General features: G+C 40.5%; 5 protein-coding genes across 16 annotated transcripts in view; 2 read left to right on the forward strand and 3 right to left on the reverse strand.

Annotated features, from left to right (window-relative positions):
* LOC125762387 (neurogenic locus notch homolog protein 1-like) overlaps positions 1-16,765 on the reverse strand; it is a 169,927-nt gene that overhangs the window by 3,623 nt on the left and 149,539 nt on the right. The window contains exons 1-2 of one of the 3 annotated variants that reach the window (XM_049424416.1): positions 1,209-1,393; positions 476-821 (exon numbers count right to left, since the gene is read on the reverse strand). In XM_049424416.1, the coding sequence (XP_049280373.1) occupies positions 476-821; positions 1,209-1,211 (349 nt within the window). In that variant the 5' untranslated portion in view covers positions 1,212-1,393. Of the gene's footprint in view, positions 1-475; positions 822-1,208; positions 1,394-16,765 lie in introns of those variants that run through there. The other 2 variants (XM_049424418.1, XM_049424417.1) reach the window with 2 other exon arrangements.
* On the reverse strand, positions 2,336-5,004 carry LOC125762389 (beta-chimaerin). The gene is made up of 4 exons (XM_049424421.1): positions 4,881-5,004; positions 4,117-4,821; positions 3,661-4,050; positions 2,336-3,587 (listed from the first exon to the last, which is right to left on the reverse strand). Exons 1-4 carry the CDS (start codon positions 4,927-4,929, stop codon positions 3,322-3,324), a joined length of 1,410 nt encoding a protein of 469 aa, XP_049280378.1. The 5' UTR covers positions 4,930-5,004; the 3' UTR covers positions 2,336-3,321.
* LOC125762399 (60S acidic ribosomal protein P2) lies at positions 5,279-8,490 on the forward strand. 5 transcript variants are annotated; one of them, XR_007418220.1, is made up of 9 exons: positions 5,279-5,407; positions 5,493-5,779; positions 5,847-5,911; positions 6,132-6,182; positions 7,034-7,109; positions 7,293-7,565; positions 7,747-7,829; positions 8,014-8,089; positions 8,273-8,490. XR_007418220.1 is itself a non-coding variant. In XM_049424435.1 (5 exons), the coding sequence occupies exons 2-5, from the start codon at positions 6,599-6,601 to the stop codon at positions 8,328-8,330; spliced, it is 294 nt and encodes a 97-aa protein (XP_049280392.1). In that variant the 5' UTR covers positions 6,133-6,182; positions 6,368-6,598; the 3' UTR covers positions 8,331-8,490. The 5 variants fall into 5 exon arrangements, 2 of the variants coding, with proteins under 2 accessions (XP_049280391.1, XP_049280392.1); XR_007418221.1 differs by lacking the exons at positions 7,034-7,109; positions 7,293-7,565; positions 7,747-7,829; positions 8,014-8,089 and having other exon boundaries at positions 8,273-8,287; XR_007418219.1 differs by lacking the exons at positions 7,034-7,109; positions 7,293-7,565; positions 7,747-7,829; positions 8,014-8,089; positions 8,273-8,490 and adding an exon at positions 6,368-6,480.
* LOC125762395 (putative ribosome-binding factor A, mitochondrial) lies at positions 8,427-10,041 on the reverse strand. Of its 4 annotated transcripts, none has more exons than XM_049424427.1 (3): positions 9,924-10,041; positions 9,390-9,494; positions 8,427-9,327 (listed from the first exon to the last, which is right to left on the reverse strand). In XM_049424427.1, the coding sequence occupies exons 2-3, from the start codon at positions 9,393-9,395 to the stop codon at positions 8,560-8,562; spliced, it is 774 nt and encodes a 257-aa protein (XP_049280384.1). In that variant the 5' UTR covers positions 9,396-9,494; positions 9,924-10,041; the 3' UTR covers positions 8,427-8,559. The 4 variants fall into 4 exon arrangements, with proteins under 4 accessions (XP_049280384.1, XP_049280385.1, XP_049280387.1 ...); XM_049424428.1 differs by lacking the exon at positions 9,924-10,041 and adding an exon at positions 9,808-9,917; XM_049424430.1 differs by lacking the exon at positions 9,924-10,041 and adding an exon at positions 9,772-9,903.
* Positions 10,230-16,755, forward strand: LOC125762385 (protein ROP). 3 transcript variants are annotated; one of them, XM_049424413.1, is made up of 8 exons: positions 10,230-10,359; positions 11,099-11,245; positions 11,337-11,492; positions 11,612-11,715; positions 12,484-12,632; positions 12,724-13,498; positions 13,572-13,756; positions 13,866-16,755. In XM_049424413.1, the coding sequence occupies exons 1-8, from the start codon at positions 10,332-10,334 to the stop codon at positions 14,089-14,091; spliced, it is 1,770 nt and encodes a 589-aa protein (XP_049280370.1). In that variant the 5' UTR covers positions 10,230-10,331; the 3' UTR covers positions 14,092-16,755. The 3 variants fall into 3 exon arrangements, with proteins under 3 accessions (XP_049280370.1, XP_049280369.1, XP_049280371.1); XM_049424412.1 differs by lacking the exon at positions 11,612-11,715 and adding an exon at positions 12,047-12,150; XM_049424414.1 differs by lacking the exon at positions 11,612-11,715 and adding an exon at positions 12,047-12,150 and having other exon boundaries at positions 13,869-16,755.

Below are 16,765 nucleotides of genomic sequence, written 5' to 3' on the forward strand. Positions count from 1 at the left end.
ACCAAACCAAACCAAAAAGAGAACACGATCGCTCAAGTGTTGTTATGGTGCTGGAGATGAAGAAATAGTGATTGCTAAAGCAGTTTTGGGGAAGGAAGCAAATGTAGAGTTTTTGAGTACGAGTGAGAAAGTGATAACCATTTCTGAATTCTTTCCCCAGTTGAAGTGATGTATTTCAATAGTCTTGCCCACTTTTTGGGTCTGTATTCAAATTTCGAAAAAAAACATTACAAAACTTTCTGCCATGTCATGTCTGAAAGCTTTGCAAATTTGTGAGCTTGTGAAAACTTCATCGAACACAGAATCCAGTTCATCTTGCAAAAGTTCGAAAAAGTTGGAAACATACCAGTTCCAGATCTACATGTTCCATTTCAACGGCAAAAGATTCTAGATATGATTAAAACTTTACTATTACAGCTCAAAAACCCTACAAAATTGAGAAGAGAGAAGAGGAAGAATAAAACAATTCCAATGCCTTCCGTCGCAGTTCCGTCATCGTAGGCAATGCGCCGATTTATGGCTCCCACCGATCCGGGGGTGGTCTGATACTGCCTGGTCGTGATCCCTTGCGCATTCGTGTAGTACACGATTTCGGGCTGAGGATTGGTGGCAGTGTACGTATAGTACGAGTAGCCAGGGGACGTAGCCGTGGACGGGTCGACTTTTGTGCGCGTTATCGTCACAATTTCGTCACCGGCCCGATAGACGGTCCGTTGCGTACCTACGGCGGTGAGCCAAACGTTTCCGAACACCAGCAACGCCAGCAGTAACCGGATCCGGGCAGGACACGCCAATGGCAGCCGGAATTGTACCACCGGATGGTGGAATGATGAAGAATAGAGCACCTTTAACACGTGCGACACTGCGTAAACTTTTTCGATATTTCGCATTTTTTTAAAATCTACTTATTATATGCGTTTTTCGATCGATCGATGAAAGATCGGTATTTATTGTTTGTCACTCCTTGAAATAGTCTCTGGAGAAGTACTTTTATGAAAAGGGAGTTATTTCATTCTGCACTTTAAACACGTGCTCCTATCACAAGTTCAAGATCACCATTAAACTCACTATTTTCTTATCATTTCTAGTTCTCGCGTGTGCTTTATGCGTGGATAAAGTAGATTTTACACAACAAGTCCTTGGCTAACGCATTTACACAACATATTACGGCATTGCAAAACACTTATCACACCTTTCCGAAAACGTACCATTGTGAACGACCTCTGCTTCGAACACTAAAGCTGCACAATAATCGTCTACAACGGTGATTGTTCTTGCGATCGCACGTTCGAATCAGCTTGTACAGTTGTTTAATTAAACGGGCTAAACAATTCCCACTTAGGGTTCGCCCCCAAAAGCTTGCGCTCTGCGTTGGTTCGGTTCGATTAACGATTGTCAACCGACTGATCGAGAGCCAGCCCAAGGTGGAGGTATATATAAAAATCGGCCCCCTACACTGACAAAAAAAGGGGTTCATCGCTTGTTTCGTCGTCGTGTCTTCTCCGAGGAACCGTCCCCAAGCATCTCTCTTTCCGTCACACCTACTGTAGTCCGCATGCAAATCAACAACAACCGAAAACAATTAAATGACACCAATACTACTGCTACTACTACCCCGCGGTAAGTTGACCACATCTCTCATCGTTAATGGTGGGGAGTGATTTTTCAACCCCCGCATCTAGCAGACTCGAGGGTGGAGCACGCTGACTACTGATCTGAACCCGTACCATAACGGTGGTACGTCGTGTGAAGATATTAGAAGATACCATTGCCTGCTCTCCTTATTCTCCAACGTAAGCTGGCAGAATTATTTTGCGTTCCGGGCAACCTTGGTCGAGGTTAAAAGCGGCATATGAGCGATCCCGCCATCATCATCAAAAGCTTCCAACCCCCCACATTGGTGTCCGGGTGGATCGGATCCATTTGCGGAAACAAGAGCAGCTGCCACTACAGCTAACAAGAAACATTTCCGGCGTGGGTTACGGAAGGCAGCAGAAACGAAAAGTGAAGCTGGCAATAAAAACAAACAAACTATCTCCAAGTTCAAATGCAGGAATGTATGGAGTTTGAAAACAAAATAGGTTGTTAGTTCTTTTCGAGCTTGACGCCCCCGGTTTAAGCTCAGCTGATTGGAGAAGCAGAGGACAAAGTGAAATGTATGGAGTTGCCAATAAAATCTATCAATACATTCGTTGGCAATCATTGAATTCAACTCGTTTGCAAAATACACAATTTGAATAATTGTAACGAACGCTTTACAAATATCTAGCGACACCAATACGGTTTTGCTATTGTATGATAAAATGGTAATATTTTGCAAAACAATTCAAACGTGAGGGTGGATATGGATATTTGGCCGATTTCTGGTTTCTACCCTGCTGTGTGGTTTATAATGATTTATGTTTAAATTGGTTTTCTATCAATTTTCATTGGGGTATTGAATTGAGTTGTAATTATAATAACGAGGACACAATGTTGTGTGTGAGCGTTGTTTTAGTTTAAAGTATTATGTCTGGCGAGCAATAACCCTTACTTTCCCGTGGGTGTAAAACTGGGGGTAAATTGAAGGTTTGCTTAAACGGACGTGATTGGTGTTGAATTTATGTGGCAATATAATTACACCACTTCTAGCAATATTACCCTCCGTGAGACAGATACGTTTAACTCTGGTTCTTTTCGATCTATTTTAACGTGGAATCAATGGATAACAAACTTAAAGCACAATTACAGGGCCGAAATACCGATTTCTGTATTTAGCGTATTTACGAAACAATCGTCTTCTAGTCTGCACGCGCATTGAAGTTACTGAATTCCTTTAATAGCTATCCGGTATGGAGGTAATTGTTTCAATGTTAATTTTATTTCTTTTTTAAATTACATTTTCATTCATACGCTAGAAAATTATTAAACCCTAAGCCATGGATATTGAATTTATATTCTATCGAATAAATGAGTTTAATACCGAGTAATATTTTGTCTGTTGAACAGAAAACGTATAATAAAAAGGCATATATAAGCATGAAATAAAATTGCATATATGTACTTGTTTAAAAAACTGATTGTCGTTATAGCATTTTAGGTAAACATACCATCATGTAACCTATTGTAAGGAATCATATAGAAACCATAAAGAGTTTAGCTGTGGGTAAAACTAAGATAGAAAATAGAAATACAGTAAGGAAACAAATGCTGTTCAGCTATCTCCTGGATGCTCCAGGAATACATTCGTTCTGTATCTTTTCACGTACTAGTACGTTATTATGTCTTAAAAAAGGGATTATTTTTGGCTCCACTCCTACCCTTCTAGGCACAGCGCTTACGTTACAAAAATATAGCATGACAGTGACCGATAAGGGCAGCCAGCATACCGATCTCCTGAGACAGATCGGTCATATGCTGGGGTGTGGCGATTAATGTCGGCGCAAACACGGTGGCTAAATTATGTTCATTCATCTTGTTGATCGTGTGATGTGAAGCAATTCGGTTCAGGTGTTCCAGAATGTACTTCAAACAGTGCAGATGAGCGGGCGGCAATGCTTTAACGGCGTTCCGCAAGGCTATCACTTGTTCGCCGATAGATTTTTCTCCTGGAATGAAACACGCAAAGCATTACAGTGATGAACATACACAGCGAACATTATCTAAGGAGCAACGACTTACGCATAGATTCCATAAATAGAGGGAATGATTGAAACGTTATCAAAGGAACGGGTAGCAACCTTAAGTAAAGCTTCAGCACACCGGCAATCACATTTATATTGCTGTACACCTGCCCGGACACATCCGCCTTCTCGCCATCCTTGTCCAGTGCCATCTTGAGCGCCTCAATTTCATCGGCAAATCCCGATATCCGGTAGATACCTTCCTGCAGCATGCCGTGATTTTCTACCTCCTCTACGCACTTCTGGACAATAAACGGAATGCGACACTTGTGCGCTGTTACCAGAGTGGTTAAATCAACGCCAAATATTCCGCGCAATCGCTTCAGGTCTGGTACGCATTTTGCTGGTACTAACTCGGAACACTTAAAGTGAGCCATGAACCCGCAGTCTGAGGGAGGAAAAAAAAGCCATTATCGTAACAGATACGGTTGATTGTTTGTCTCTTTAAACGTACCATCACATTTGACTCCCTGCGAGGTAAAGCCCCATAGGAAATTGGCACAAAATTCGCACCAATTTAAACCCTTGAACGTGTGAGTCTTGAACGCATGCTGCTTTTCGTACTCGGGATACGCATTATCGTATGGATCCGATTTTTCGTTCAATACATGATCCGCTCCCATCTCGCTGGTATCTCGGTCGTCCGCTATTTCCGTGTCGGCCGTCTCTAGACTGTCCTGTACCATCGGTAGTTTGGTGGGTTTGCACAGTTCACTGCACAGCGAGCGCAGCTTGCGCCGGTGCAGCGTCATATAGGGACTCTGTTCGTAGCATTTCTTGGTCTGACTCATCATTTCCTTCAGTATTGGGGCAGCATGCAAACGCATGTAGAAATCCACCAAACCGTCTGCCACCATCTCCTGGATCGTTTCGAACTTCTTGAAGTTTTCCCGCAGAAAGTGTCCTTTTTCGGGTGAGTAAAATATCTTGAAATGCTTCGTTGCCTGTCCAAAACGCAGACTAAGCGTGTAGTAGTTATCTGCGCCAGGGCTTCGTCGAACCAGGTAGCTCCCATCCGGTTTGTCTTGCAGCATCTGCTCGCACTCCTTATGATTCATCGTACCATGGTATTCTTTACCATACCGGGTGGGTCCCATAATGTCGCCCCGTTCACATAGCATTGGTTTTGGAGTCGGAGCATCAAGCTGTATTTTATACACTGCAAACGCGTTCAAGATTAGCCACCTCGAAAACCACAAAAAGGTACGTATAACTTACGCTCCGGCTTCCATACGTTCGGAATGGCCAGCACTGCATCTTTAGACATCGTCAAATTCTAAGGCCCGAAATAACCAGGGCCGTGCCCACTCGCTTCATTTGTAAATAACAACAAATCGCAACAAAGCATTCTAAATTTGGAATGACAAATATAGATCTGGCCGACATTCGTCTATATCTGCTAGTCGACATGTTTGTGGAAATATTTTTAATTAAAACCGTTTTGCTAAAAGCCTCATAAACTAATGAAATACCTGCTAAACTAATAGCGAAAAAATCTTTTGGATTAGCAATGAAGCTTTACAAGTATAATTATACAAGAAATAGTTTTTAAAACAAAATTCGCAAATTTCAGCACACCGAAATAGGTCCAAATCTTTTCCGCTAGATGGCATTGTCGTCGGTTGACAGTTACTGTCAGTTGGCACTTCCGACAGGCCTCACGCTTCCTCTTTTTGTAAACTGCTTGAGTCGATAGGACGTGTATTTCATTTGCTGCTCACGTTTCGTGTCGATCTGACTTAAAAGTAAGTAATGAAGTTAAGATTATTTCTTTCGAGCTAAGCCGTTCTGACTGCAGAATTCACCAATTACCATTTTGTTGTGTTATAGTTTTGCAAAAATGCGTTACGTAGCTGCATACCTGCTGGCTGTTCTGGGAGGCAACGCCGCTCCATCCAACTCTGACATCGAGAAGATCCTCAGCTCGGTCGGTATTGAAGCCGATTCGACCCGCGTCACGAAGGTGGTGAACGAGCTGAAGGGCAAATCGATCGAGGAATTGATTGCTTCCGGGCGCGAGAAGCTGTCTTCGATGCCGGCCGGTGGTGGTGCAGCTGCTGCTGCTCCTGCTGCCGCTGGTGGTGGTGGTGGTGCTGCCCCGGCTGCCGAGAAGAAGGGTAAGTTTGACTCGAAATCAAACAGTGATCTGTTTTAACGAACCTGAATTATCTCATATTTTTACAGAGGAGAAGAAGGAAGAATCGGAATCCGAAGACGACGACATGGGCTTCGGTCTTTTCGAGTAAAAGGTAATGGGTTGGCGCCGTGCGTGATTTATTCTTCACTATATTCAGCTTAGCTTTGTTAAACATGATGAACGTTATCACTCAAAGATGAATTCATCTTTTGAATGAGTTTGGCGAATCATGAACAAAATATGTTATAGTTATGGACGGGACAATCGAACAACCACGTGCGGTTCTTGAACGCAACTACTGACTAATAATATGCTTGTCTTTTCAATTTCAGTTTATTACTGCGTCACATTCGCTTCGGCTGTACTATATCATGGGGATATAGGTAAGTTTTATTATTTGTTCCTTAAATTATCTGCACTTATTAATGATGAGTTTTACACCATCTTTCGAATGAATGTCTCGTGATTTCAATTTGTGTGTTACTGATATAATTTTTAGCGTAGCGTATATGTTACGCACGTTGATAATATACAAGTCTAACGATGTCCTTCCGTTTTCTCTTTCTAGGTATCAACAAATCCAACGCATTTGCATCATTATTTACAGTGCGTGTAATGATGTGGACTGGGTATTGTGTACAAAACGCGTGACATAGGAATAAATTTTCATTTCGAAAACTACCACTCCGTTTCTATTGTTCAATTCATTTGCTACACATTCACAATAGTTATATTTTTTGTACTAGTTTGTAGTATTTCTTTTCTATCAGTGATAATTTAGATAAACTTCTCTAACGATATGTCCGGTAAACATTCCACACACAAGGACGCTATCGGCCCATTCCAATCTGTTCCAGGGAAAGGTAAATATTTGCTCATTTTTATGAACAGTTGTAAATTGTTTTCGCTCTCCTATTATGAGATGGTTGTCCTTTCTTTATTTATCAAATTTCAGGTTATTTAAAGACTACTCATCCTTTTCTGCGGCTTTTTCAGTGGGGATGGTCTCTAAAGGAAGACAACAACGGGTTTTATTTTCTTCAAATCAAAGGTAATGTTTCAATTACATTCAACACGTATTTTAACGAATTTCGTATGATGATTTTGTACTAACCATCTTTCGGGAATGAAATTCATGATTCCAATTACATTTACTGAGTTCACTAAACATATGAAACGCAAAATACGCTGGTAATATACAACTTTAACGATGTCCTCCGTCTTCTCTTTCTAGGTATCAACAAATCCAACACAATCGCGTCATTTACAATGCGTAAAATTATGTGGACTGGGTATTCTACAAATGAAAGGTAATTTTCAATTATATTCACCGCGTAATTTAATGAATTTCGTATGATGATTTTATTCTATCCATCTTTCGGGAATGAAATCCATGATTCCAATTACACTTACTGAGTTCATTAAACATAAAAATTGAAAAATGTGATCCGAACAGCAACAAATTAATAGCAGAAAAAAATATTCATTTTCAGACTTATCCCTGCATTCCGTAATCTTCAGTCTATAAAACCACAGATATCACCATAAGATGGTGGCCCGGTGGTATATGTGATAAACTGTCCCAGTTTCATACGACATGGCCGGGAATCAAATTCCATCCAGACCGCCCTCTCGTAGCAAGGACTGACTATCCGGCTATGTGTCTAGTAAACCAGAAACTGCCGTCGTGACCTTACAGGTCGTTAAGCCAAGAAAAGAGAGATAGAGAGATCACCATAAGGACGACATCTAATGTGGGAATATAGGTAAGTTTACTGTTTGATGTTTGAACTATTAGCATTAACAAATGATGATTTTATTCTATCCATCTTTCGGGAATGAAATCCATGATTCCAATTACACTTACTGAGTTCATTAAAAATATGAAACGAAAAATTTGGACCGATTAGCAACAAATTAATAACAGAAATAATTACTCATTTTCAGGCTTATTCCTCTGCCCTTCGGCATCTTCAGTCGATTAAATCACAGATACCACAATAAGGACGACATCTAATGTGGGAATATAGGTAAGTTTACTGTTTGATGTTTGAACTATCTGCACTAAACAATGATGAGTATTCTACCATCTTTCGAATGAATGTCTCGTGATTTTAAATAAGGTTTTACTGATATAAGTTATAGCGTAGCGTATATGTTACGTACGTTGGTAATCTGCAAGTCTAACGATGTCCTTCCGTTTTCTCTTTCTAGGGATCAACAAATCCAACGCATTCGCGTCATTTACAGTGCGTATAATTATGTGGATTGGATATTCTACAAATGAAAGGTAATTTTAAATTACATTCAACACGTAATTTAATGAATTCCGTATGATGATTTTGTACTAACCATCTTTCGGGAATGAAATTCATGATTCCAATTACATTTACTGAGTTCATTAAACATATGAAACGCAAAATACGCTGGTAATATACAAGTCTAACGATGACCTTCCGTCTTCTCTTTCTAGGTATCAACAAATCCTTATCCTTTTCTGTGGCATTGTAAATGGATGCAATCTCAGATAGTTCCAAAAAGACGATTCCTTTCTTTTCGTATGTTTTATGTACCCAAATTCTAGAGTTAATGAATGAAATATCCAGTTCCCAAGCTGATGGACGAAGCAATATTCCAGGTATGGGTGTATACAAATTGTAATATTTAAAATAAACCTTTATTACAACAGCATTTGGTTTATCTTTTACTATATCATACAGAGCCGTTTGGTGCATCGATTTAAGCGAAAGAAATCATTTGTTACTGTTTTTTGTGTATCTTTTGAAGTACAGCAGCTTCATCTCGCTTCTTTTGCGTCTCTTGGTGTATTTTCCACGCTTTGTTGGTTTTATCGACGGACTGCCGGATCCGATTCATGATTTGTGCATGATCGAGTCCCAGTATATCGTGTTTCATCTCGGGCTCACACAAACGCTGCTCTTCACATCCTTGCAAGTGTTCCTGATCATACTCTTCCGTTCCGTCCTCGCCGTAATCCGCTTGCTTCAGCAAACTGTTCAACAAACCCTCCACATAATGTCGCTTATCCTGAACGAACGTCAGCTGCGGCACTTCGCCCATCAGTCGTAGCTGCGAAAGTTCGTGGCGCAATCGAGAAGAAAGCGGCTTTAGAATACCGTCGATTTTTACGTCCTTGTTAAGATTGGTTGAAAACCAGTAGATGCTTGCTTCGCGAAAATCGGGAGCAACACGTACGCGCGAGATCTGTATGCCGTAACCGTAGAGATCGCTGGCAAACGATCCGGTTGCCATGAGATCGGTGATGTTTTTCATAAACAGCTTGTTCAACACCGCTATGCGGCGATTTGATTCCTTGCCCTGGCGATTGCTGCTGGCAAGCGATTTGGCAGGCATTAGCTTCGGACCACGATCGTTTGTTTCGTCGTAGTATCGTTTCTTCTTTGATTTGCTGCCATTCATCAGCTTGTTGAGAACTTTAGCTGCTTTCGTCGAGGATGCACAGAGAGTGCTGCTCACAGAAAACAGGCGAGATGAGACGATTTTGATCTGAAATAAGAAAAAAAAAACAGTTTGTATTCTTCATCTATCAAGTTTGCATAATTGAGTACCATCATGAAAGAAGAATTCTGAAGCGTAATTCTCTTCGTTCTTCGACGAAGAATCAACTGTACACCAAGCGCAGTCACCGATTAATTGAGTCGAAGAATCCCATTCTGTAAAATGCAAACAAAGTTAATTACGTCCTAGAATATACACGATAAAAAAATGCATTATTCCAACAATGGTTTGTGAGTTGTTTGCATTTCAAATCTGTATGTACTTATTAACACACTGGAGCGTACGCATGGGTGAAATGAATTTATGTTAGCAAAAGCACAACAAACAATTCACTTTGTGGGATTTTAATTTTAACAGTGATTATGACGATCATAAACAAAATGGTCCTAGGGAAAAGTGCGTGTATCTTCTACAAATAAAAAAGCTACCAACACAAGAAGATCACACAATACGAAACATGATATTGACCATATTTGGGATACTTTGAAGTTAGTTCACTTCACTATTTGCATCGTTAGCTCCAATCACAGAACAGTTGCAATTTTGAGTATGATATAATGCATTAAAATAAGAACGATTCTCACATCACGCCCGCGTGCCAATTTGTTGCTTGTCAACAAAAATAAATTCCGAATCACGTTGTCAACATTTCAAAACAATGGAAAAATTGCTAGTGGTGGCCATACCGGAATATCGTATCTCAGCGGACATTTATATATTAATCCATGTTAACGTAGAGACAAATCCAAAACACTTTTATTATAAATTGCAAAACATTTATAATATTAATATAAAACCCTTCCATGTATTACTAAATATATAAGAAAAAAAACATATTTTATACAGAACAGAATTGCTCCGGATCGGATCAGCAAACGCGCAATGACATTCGTGACAAGAACCGTAGCTCCAAGTCAGATCCGTACATCACTAGCCATTGATTACTCAGAAAAAGTAAAGTTAAAGTTAAAGCTGAAGTTGTACAAGCAAAAATGGCTCTGAAACTACTGGTTGGCCAAAGTGAGTAATTTACCGTATGTTTTGTTGTTAACAATCACACGAATAGAAAGCATTTGGTAAAATGGTGCGCCGTAAAAAATAGGGTGTGAAAAACCGTAATGCGGTTCAATGCAGAGCAGCAGACCGTCATCCGCAGTGTGTACCGCAGAAGCGAAACGCCCCTCCTGTTTCTGTGACGGAAAGTGTGAAAATGTTGATGGTCTTGCGGGTAGCAGTGGGTGGATGCAATTAGTCATACCCATACGGAAATTGGTGACTTTTTCCAACCCTGATGAAGCAAGCCTCGAAATGTTCAATAATTTGGTTTTTGAAGACGTGCGACTATTTACATAGAAAGATCCGGTCGCAAAGAAAGCGCTGGAAAGGGTACTATTTTTGGGAGACAACGCAGAAATTTTTGCCTTTGATATTGATTTTTTGATTGGGCTTGCGCACCACCAACAACAAAAGAATTGTGTGATGTCAGAACGTACGAGAATAAGTACGTGCCGATGGATGTTTCTAGCGCATTTTATGCGACCTCTTCATCTCAGCAGAATCTCTATCAAAACAATGACTACTTTTTTAATGTGTAAATTGTTCCTTTTTTTCAATAGGTTCAAGTAGGTACAAGTTAAGAAACAGCACAGTAGGCAGTTCGCATACACAACACATATCAAACATGACCTTCTTCAAAGTGTTGATGGTTGCGAGGTTTTTGTTTTTCTTATTTTGATATTTACACCTTTTTGTTTTGCAGAGATTATGAATGAAGTCGTCCGTAGCAAGACAAAATCGGACGGCAAACCTGGCACGGAATGGCGAATCCTCATTGTCGACAAGTTGGCCATGCGTATGGTTTCGGCATGTACCAAAATGCACGAAATCAGCGCTGAGGGTGTAACCTGTAAGTCGGACATATAGAGCCATGTCAATCTGTAGAAAGTCAAACCTTAACTTTAATCGAATTTTATGGAAACCATTCTCTCCCTATGCAGTGGTAGAAGACATCAACAAGAAGCGAGAACCTCTGCCAGCAATCGAAGCGGTATATTTGATCACACCGTCGGAGGATTCGATTCGTTTGTTGATGAGAGATTTTGAGAATCCGGCTAAACCAACGTACAAGGCGGCCCATGTGTTCTTTTCCGAGGGTAAGTATAATGCGAGTGAGGAAAACTAGAATACCTGAGCTTAAAAAGAGTTGGCATTGACAAACAAGACGAAACGCTGTGATATAATCAATTATGTTCCGTCTGTGTCGTGTTCCTAGCTGTGACCGAAGAGTTGTTCAATATACTGAGCAAAGGCACCGTAGTGAAGTTCATGAAAACGTGCAAAGAGCTGAATATTGCATTCATTCCATACGAGGCACAGGTAAAGAATAAACCTTTTTTTTACTTCGGTGCTTCCGGCTTCCGGAACTTAACACAATAGAGGGTGTAGAGTAAGGCTATAAGGCGCGTTTAAACTAAAACATCATCACTAAGCTCACATCGTACTAACAATTAACGAATCGTAACACAAAGGAGATGGTATGAATGGCGGTCAAAGACGCATCGTAACAGATAACAGTCTCTCCAATGTTTAATGCTGTCTTTTCTCACTACTAATTGTCTCTACATATTTATGTCTTCCAAATGGTTAAAAACAAACTTCATCCATCATTTTTTTTGTGTGTCTATGTCTATCTGCAACCCCGTTCCAGTATGTCCGGAGGAGCTGTTCAACGATATATGTAAATCGGTCGTATCGAGAAAGATTAAAACGTTGAAGGAAATCAACATTGCTTTTCTGCCGTACGAGTCGCAGGTGTGCTGAGTTTGGGATCATTTACTAATCGGTGTAGTTTATGTAGTTTTGTGTTTGGTTGTGCATCCTTTATTCTTTATAAGCTTTTAATGCTCATTATATGGGTTTTATTTTTTTGTTTTTTTGTTTATAATTTTTCTTCCTTGAACTTTGTTTATACTGTTTTTCTCTCTGATTATCCAATCAATATCGTCCCATGTTTATAAACCCATTGCAACTCACTGTAGCATTAACATCACACAATTATTCATCTGTTTGCTTTTATCGTTGATGGTCTCTTGTATGAATCAGAATAACAGTGTATTGTTTCCTTACATTTCCTGTTGTGATAAGGTCTATTCGCTCGACTCGCCTGTCACCTTCCAATGTGCGTATTCGCCCGCACTTGCCTCTGCCCGCAGCGGCAACATGGAGCGCATTGCCGAACAAATTGCCACCCTGTGCGCTACTCTCGGAGAATATCCGTCCGTACGTTATCGAAGGTATGTCACAAACGAATATGAAATAATCTGCTTCAATATTCTCCCGTGGTAAACTTTTCAATTGAACTCTATTCTTTCGTTTTACTTCTAGCGAATGGGATGGCAATGTGGAACTAGCCCAAATGGTACAGCAAAAGCTGGATGCGTACAAGGCAGACGAACCGACGATGGGTGAAGGGCCGGAAAAGGCACGCTCGCAACTGTTAATTCTCGACCGTGGCTTTGATTGCGTTTCGCCGCTGCTGCACGAACTAACGCTGCAGGCGATGGCGTACGATTTGTTGCCAATCGTGAACGACGTGTACAAGTTCATACCGTCACCGAACGCGGCCGAGAAGGAGGTGCTGCTGGATGAGAATGACGATCTATGGGTAGATTTGCGCCATCAGCACATTGCGGTGGTGTCGCAGAGCGTGACACAGTATCTGAAATCCTTCACCGAATCGAAGCGTTTGACGCAAAGCGAAAAGCAATCGATGAAGGATCTGTCGCAGATGATCAAAAAAATGCCCCAGTACCAGAAGCAGCTGTCGAAGTACTCAACCCATCTGCATCTGGCCGAGGACTGCATGAAATCGTACCAGGGCTACGTGGATAAGCTGTGCCGCGTCGAGCAGGATCTGGCGATGGGTACCGATGCAGAGGGTGAGAAGATTAAGGACCATATGCGCAACATCGTACCAATTTTGCTGGATCAGAATGTGTCCAACTACGATAAGGTGCGCATTATTGCACTATACGTCATGATTAAGAACGGTATCTCGGAGGAGAACCTCACCAAGCTGGTGACGCATGCACAGATCGACCAGAAGGAGCGCGAAATGATCAACAACTTGACGCATCTGGGCATTAACGTGATTGCGGACGTAAGTGATTGTGTGGAGGCTTTATTTTTAGACCTTTTTTGAATTGTAATTTTTCTTGTCTATGGTATGACAGGGTAACCGTAAGAAGCCGTATACCGTACCGAGGAAGGAACGTATTAACGAACACACCTACCAAATGTCCCGCTGGACCCCAGTCATCAAGGACATTATGGAGGATTCGATTGACAACAAACTGGACGAACGCCATTTCCCCTTCCTTGGTGGCAGAAAGATGGCAGGATTCCATGCGCCAACCAGGTGAGTTGGATGTGGCGATCACTCACGAAACGTCACAATTCCTCTATACGTTACAACTTACTGATGTACATTTTTTATTCCTATCTCATCCCTTTTGCGACTGTAAAAGCAGTAGCGCACGTTACGGCCATTGGCACAAGGATAAGTCGCAAACGGCGGTTAAGAACGTACCTCGCCTGATTGTGTTCGTGGTCGGTGGCTGCAGTTACTCGGAGATTCGTTGCGCGTACGAGGTTACGTCGGCGGTTAAGAACTGGGAGGTGTACATCGGTTCGTCCCACATCCTCACGCCGGAAACATTCCTCAGCGATCTGGGTTCGCTGAACAAGGAATAAGATGGTAGTGTTCAGGAAGGAACCAATTTTTGAAGCGATACTACACGCTATTGCAGGTTTTTTTCCATTGGCTTTCCTCGTGATCCTCAGACCGTATGCTTGTTGCTGTGCTGTTCGACAAAAAAGGCAAAGTAAAGAGAAAGCGTACAGCGTTCAATTTGTTATCTGTTAAGCAAGCGAACGAATGGCTAAACACGGAAATCTTATATAATGCATTGGTCTCAACTTGCACACGGGACACACGAACTATTATCAAAAGGGGCTTTATGCTCACGTTATTGTAATTGTTTCCAATAAAGACGATTGGAATCTTGCGACGTTCATAACGGGTGTTGGGGTGTGCCATACAACCGTAACACAGTTAAAATTGGGGTACATTCGCCCAAATTTCGCACGCTAAACTTCAACGATCGGTCTGAGGCATCCATCTGCTAATAATCAATGAAAGATTCTAGTTTTTTACCTGTTAGCATTTTCATTCATTTAGATTACTTAACGCTACATTCCTTTGCAAAGGAAAACCCGAATGTGATTAGTTTATCGTTTGTTTTTGAGTTATAAATTCGCGGTGCATAGCAAATGCATGGCGCGCATATTGTTACATAATTGTACTACTCCTAATATGTTAATTAATCAACCAAACCATTTTGTGATTGCGGACGCTTCAGCATGCAGGAAAAAAGATTCGCAAAATGTTCTCCTTATGTGTTGGATACTATGTGTATGCATATAAATATGGTTTTAAATCGTTTATTTTAAAAATGTGTTTTTAGCAAACTGTGCAGTACGCAATGATCTTAGCCAATTACATCGAACACATGTGTGCGTTTTTTTTTATATTAATCGTTTTTAATAGTTGCTCGTTGCAGTTCATTGTATGCTTTTCGGTGAAGTATTGTGCTTGAAAGTATTAGAAAAGAGATAATTATTCAAAGCAATGGAACGCAAAACAGCAAAACCTGCAAGAAAGAGTAACGTGTGCAAGGCATGAACGATAGAAGTGAATCGGCGAACAAAGATATTTAAGCGGTCAGCTCTTGAAAAGCATTAGATAACTTGAACAAGTTCATTCAACACACCATGTCACATTAGCATAAATATACACCAGATGAATAACAACAAAGAAAATCACAATTCTCCAAAGCAACTCAGCAAAACAAACAAATATATAGACATGAAAAGTTCATATATCGTAGCGTGTAGGACGAGCTGGAAAATGCAAGAGGGCTTACGCTAAATTATTAATTAGTTTTAAAAATTTCAAACACATGATGTTTGCAAACCTTATTATCGTAGTTCTCGTTTTGGCACGAGGCATTTGCAGAGATGCAAAAGAGAAGGTTATAAAACGGGCGAAAGCTTCAGCTTATTGGACACATTCGAAGAAAAACAACAACAAAACATGGAAAATGGAAAATGTCTTGACCTGTTGGCCAATTATTCTAATATCGTGCACCTGTATCGAATGTTGGTAAAAGGTTAGCAATCAAAGAGCACATCCACTCAAATGATGCCTGTCGGGTGAACGCCCCTTACCTTGGTGCACGTGCTATGCATTTACTTTCAACTTGGACAATGAAAGTGAATAATTGGTTTTCGAAATCAATGGAAAAGCAACAGCAAACCAAGACGCTTGAAATTGCGATAAAAACACATAAGTTTAACCATGGCATTGCATTGTTCAGCATCGTATCTTCTTGAGAAGTATCTAGGCGAGTAAATGATAAGGTCAACACGTTGTATAAAATGATCAGTTTAAAAAACGTACACATACAAAGTAAGGCGGAAACCAAACAAACAAAACACACGTTTAACAAACTTACCTATATTTATCTTCTACTCGTATGGCGTATGTGGTAACCAGTGTTTCGTGTGAAAACCCCCTGATAATAAGGATCGAACTCTTCAACAGCACCGTTCGCACAAAATGCTGTGCAACAGGTAGCTGAAATGAGGCATGAAACAAAAACACAATAAAAAAACACTATACAATAATATGTTCTCTGCTTGTGGCCGTGAACAGCAAACAGCATACAAACAAAACCGACCTGTACACATCACTTCTATCTATATCTTCGAGCGTTCAATTATTAAACTAATAGCATATTTAACATACTCTTGTGCATTTTAGAAGGATCAACGTAAAGAAAGAAACCGAGGCAAAGTAAATATCTCCACATTAAACATCATCTCGTGGAAAAAAAAGGATCAATATTAATGGCAGTTGCAGATGAAAGCGTGCAAAAGAGTAGTAATACACACACAATCGAAGAAATAATAAAAAAAAAAACAAAAGAACAAATCAAAGTATTGCTCGTTTTGTGGACAAACGTAAACTGCTCAGACAGAAAAACGTAGCTAAACAACCCCACCAATTAAAGTAACTTCTTCTGGGATTATCGGAGCATGCTGCTCAATCGCAGAAAGAGTTTACACCGGACGGTTTCTTTGCGTTGATTCTTCGTACGAAAACAAAAAAAACAGAAAGATAAGAAACGTGTAGTTGGCAGCAAAGGCAAGAACGATAAGAACGTTCTAGGTTGGAAAATGGCCGAAAGGATGAAGAGAAAATTGGCTTGTATTTTAGTTGTATTTTGGCTTCCTACCGTTTTCTCCAGTTCCATAGCATAGACAATTACATTTAATAAATATTTATCCAAATGATCATGTGTGT

This window comes from Anopheles funestus, chromosome 2RL (genome assembly GCF_943734845.2).
Source record: "Anopheles funestus chromosome 2RL, idAnoFuneDA-416_04, whole genome shotgun sequence".
NCBI lineage: Eukaryota > Metazoa > Arthropoda > Insecta > Diptera > Culicidae > Anopheles > Anopheles funestus.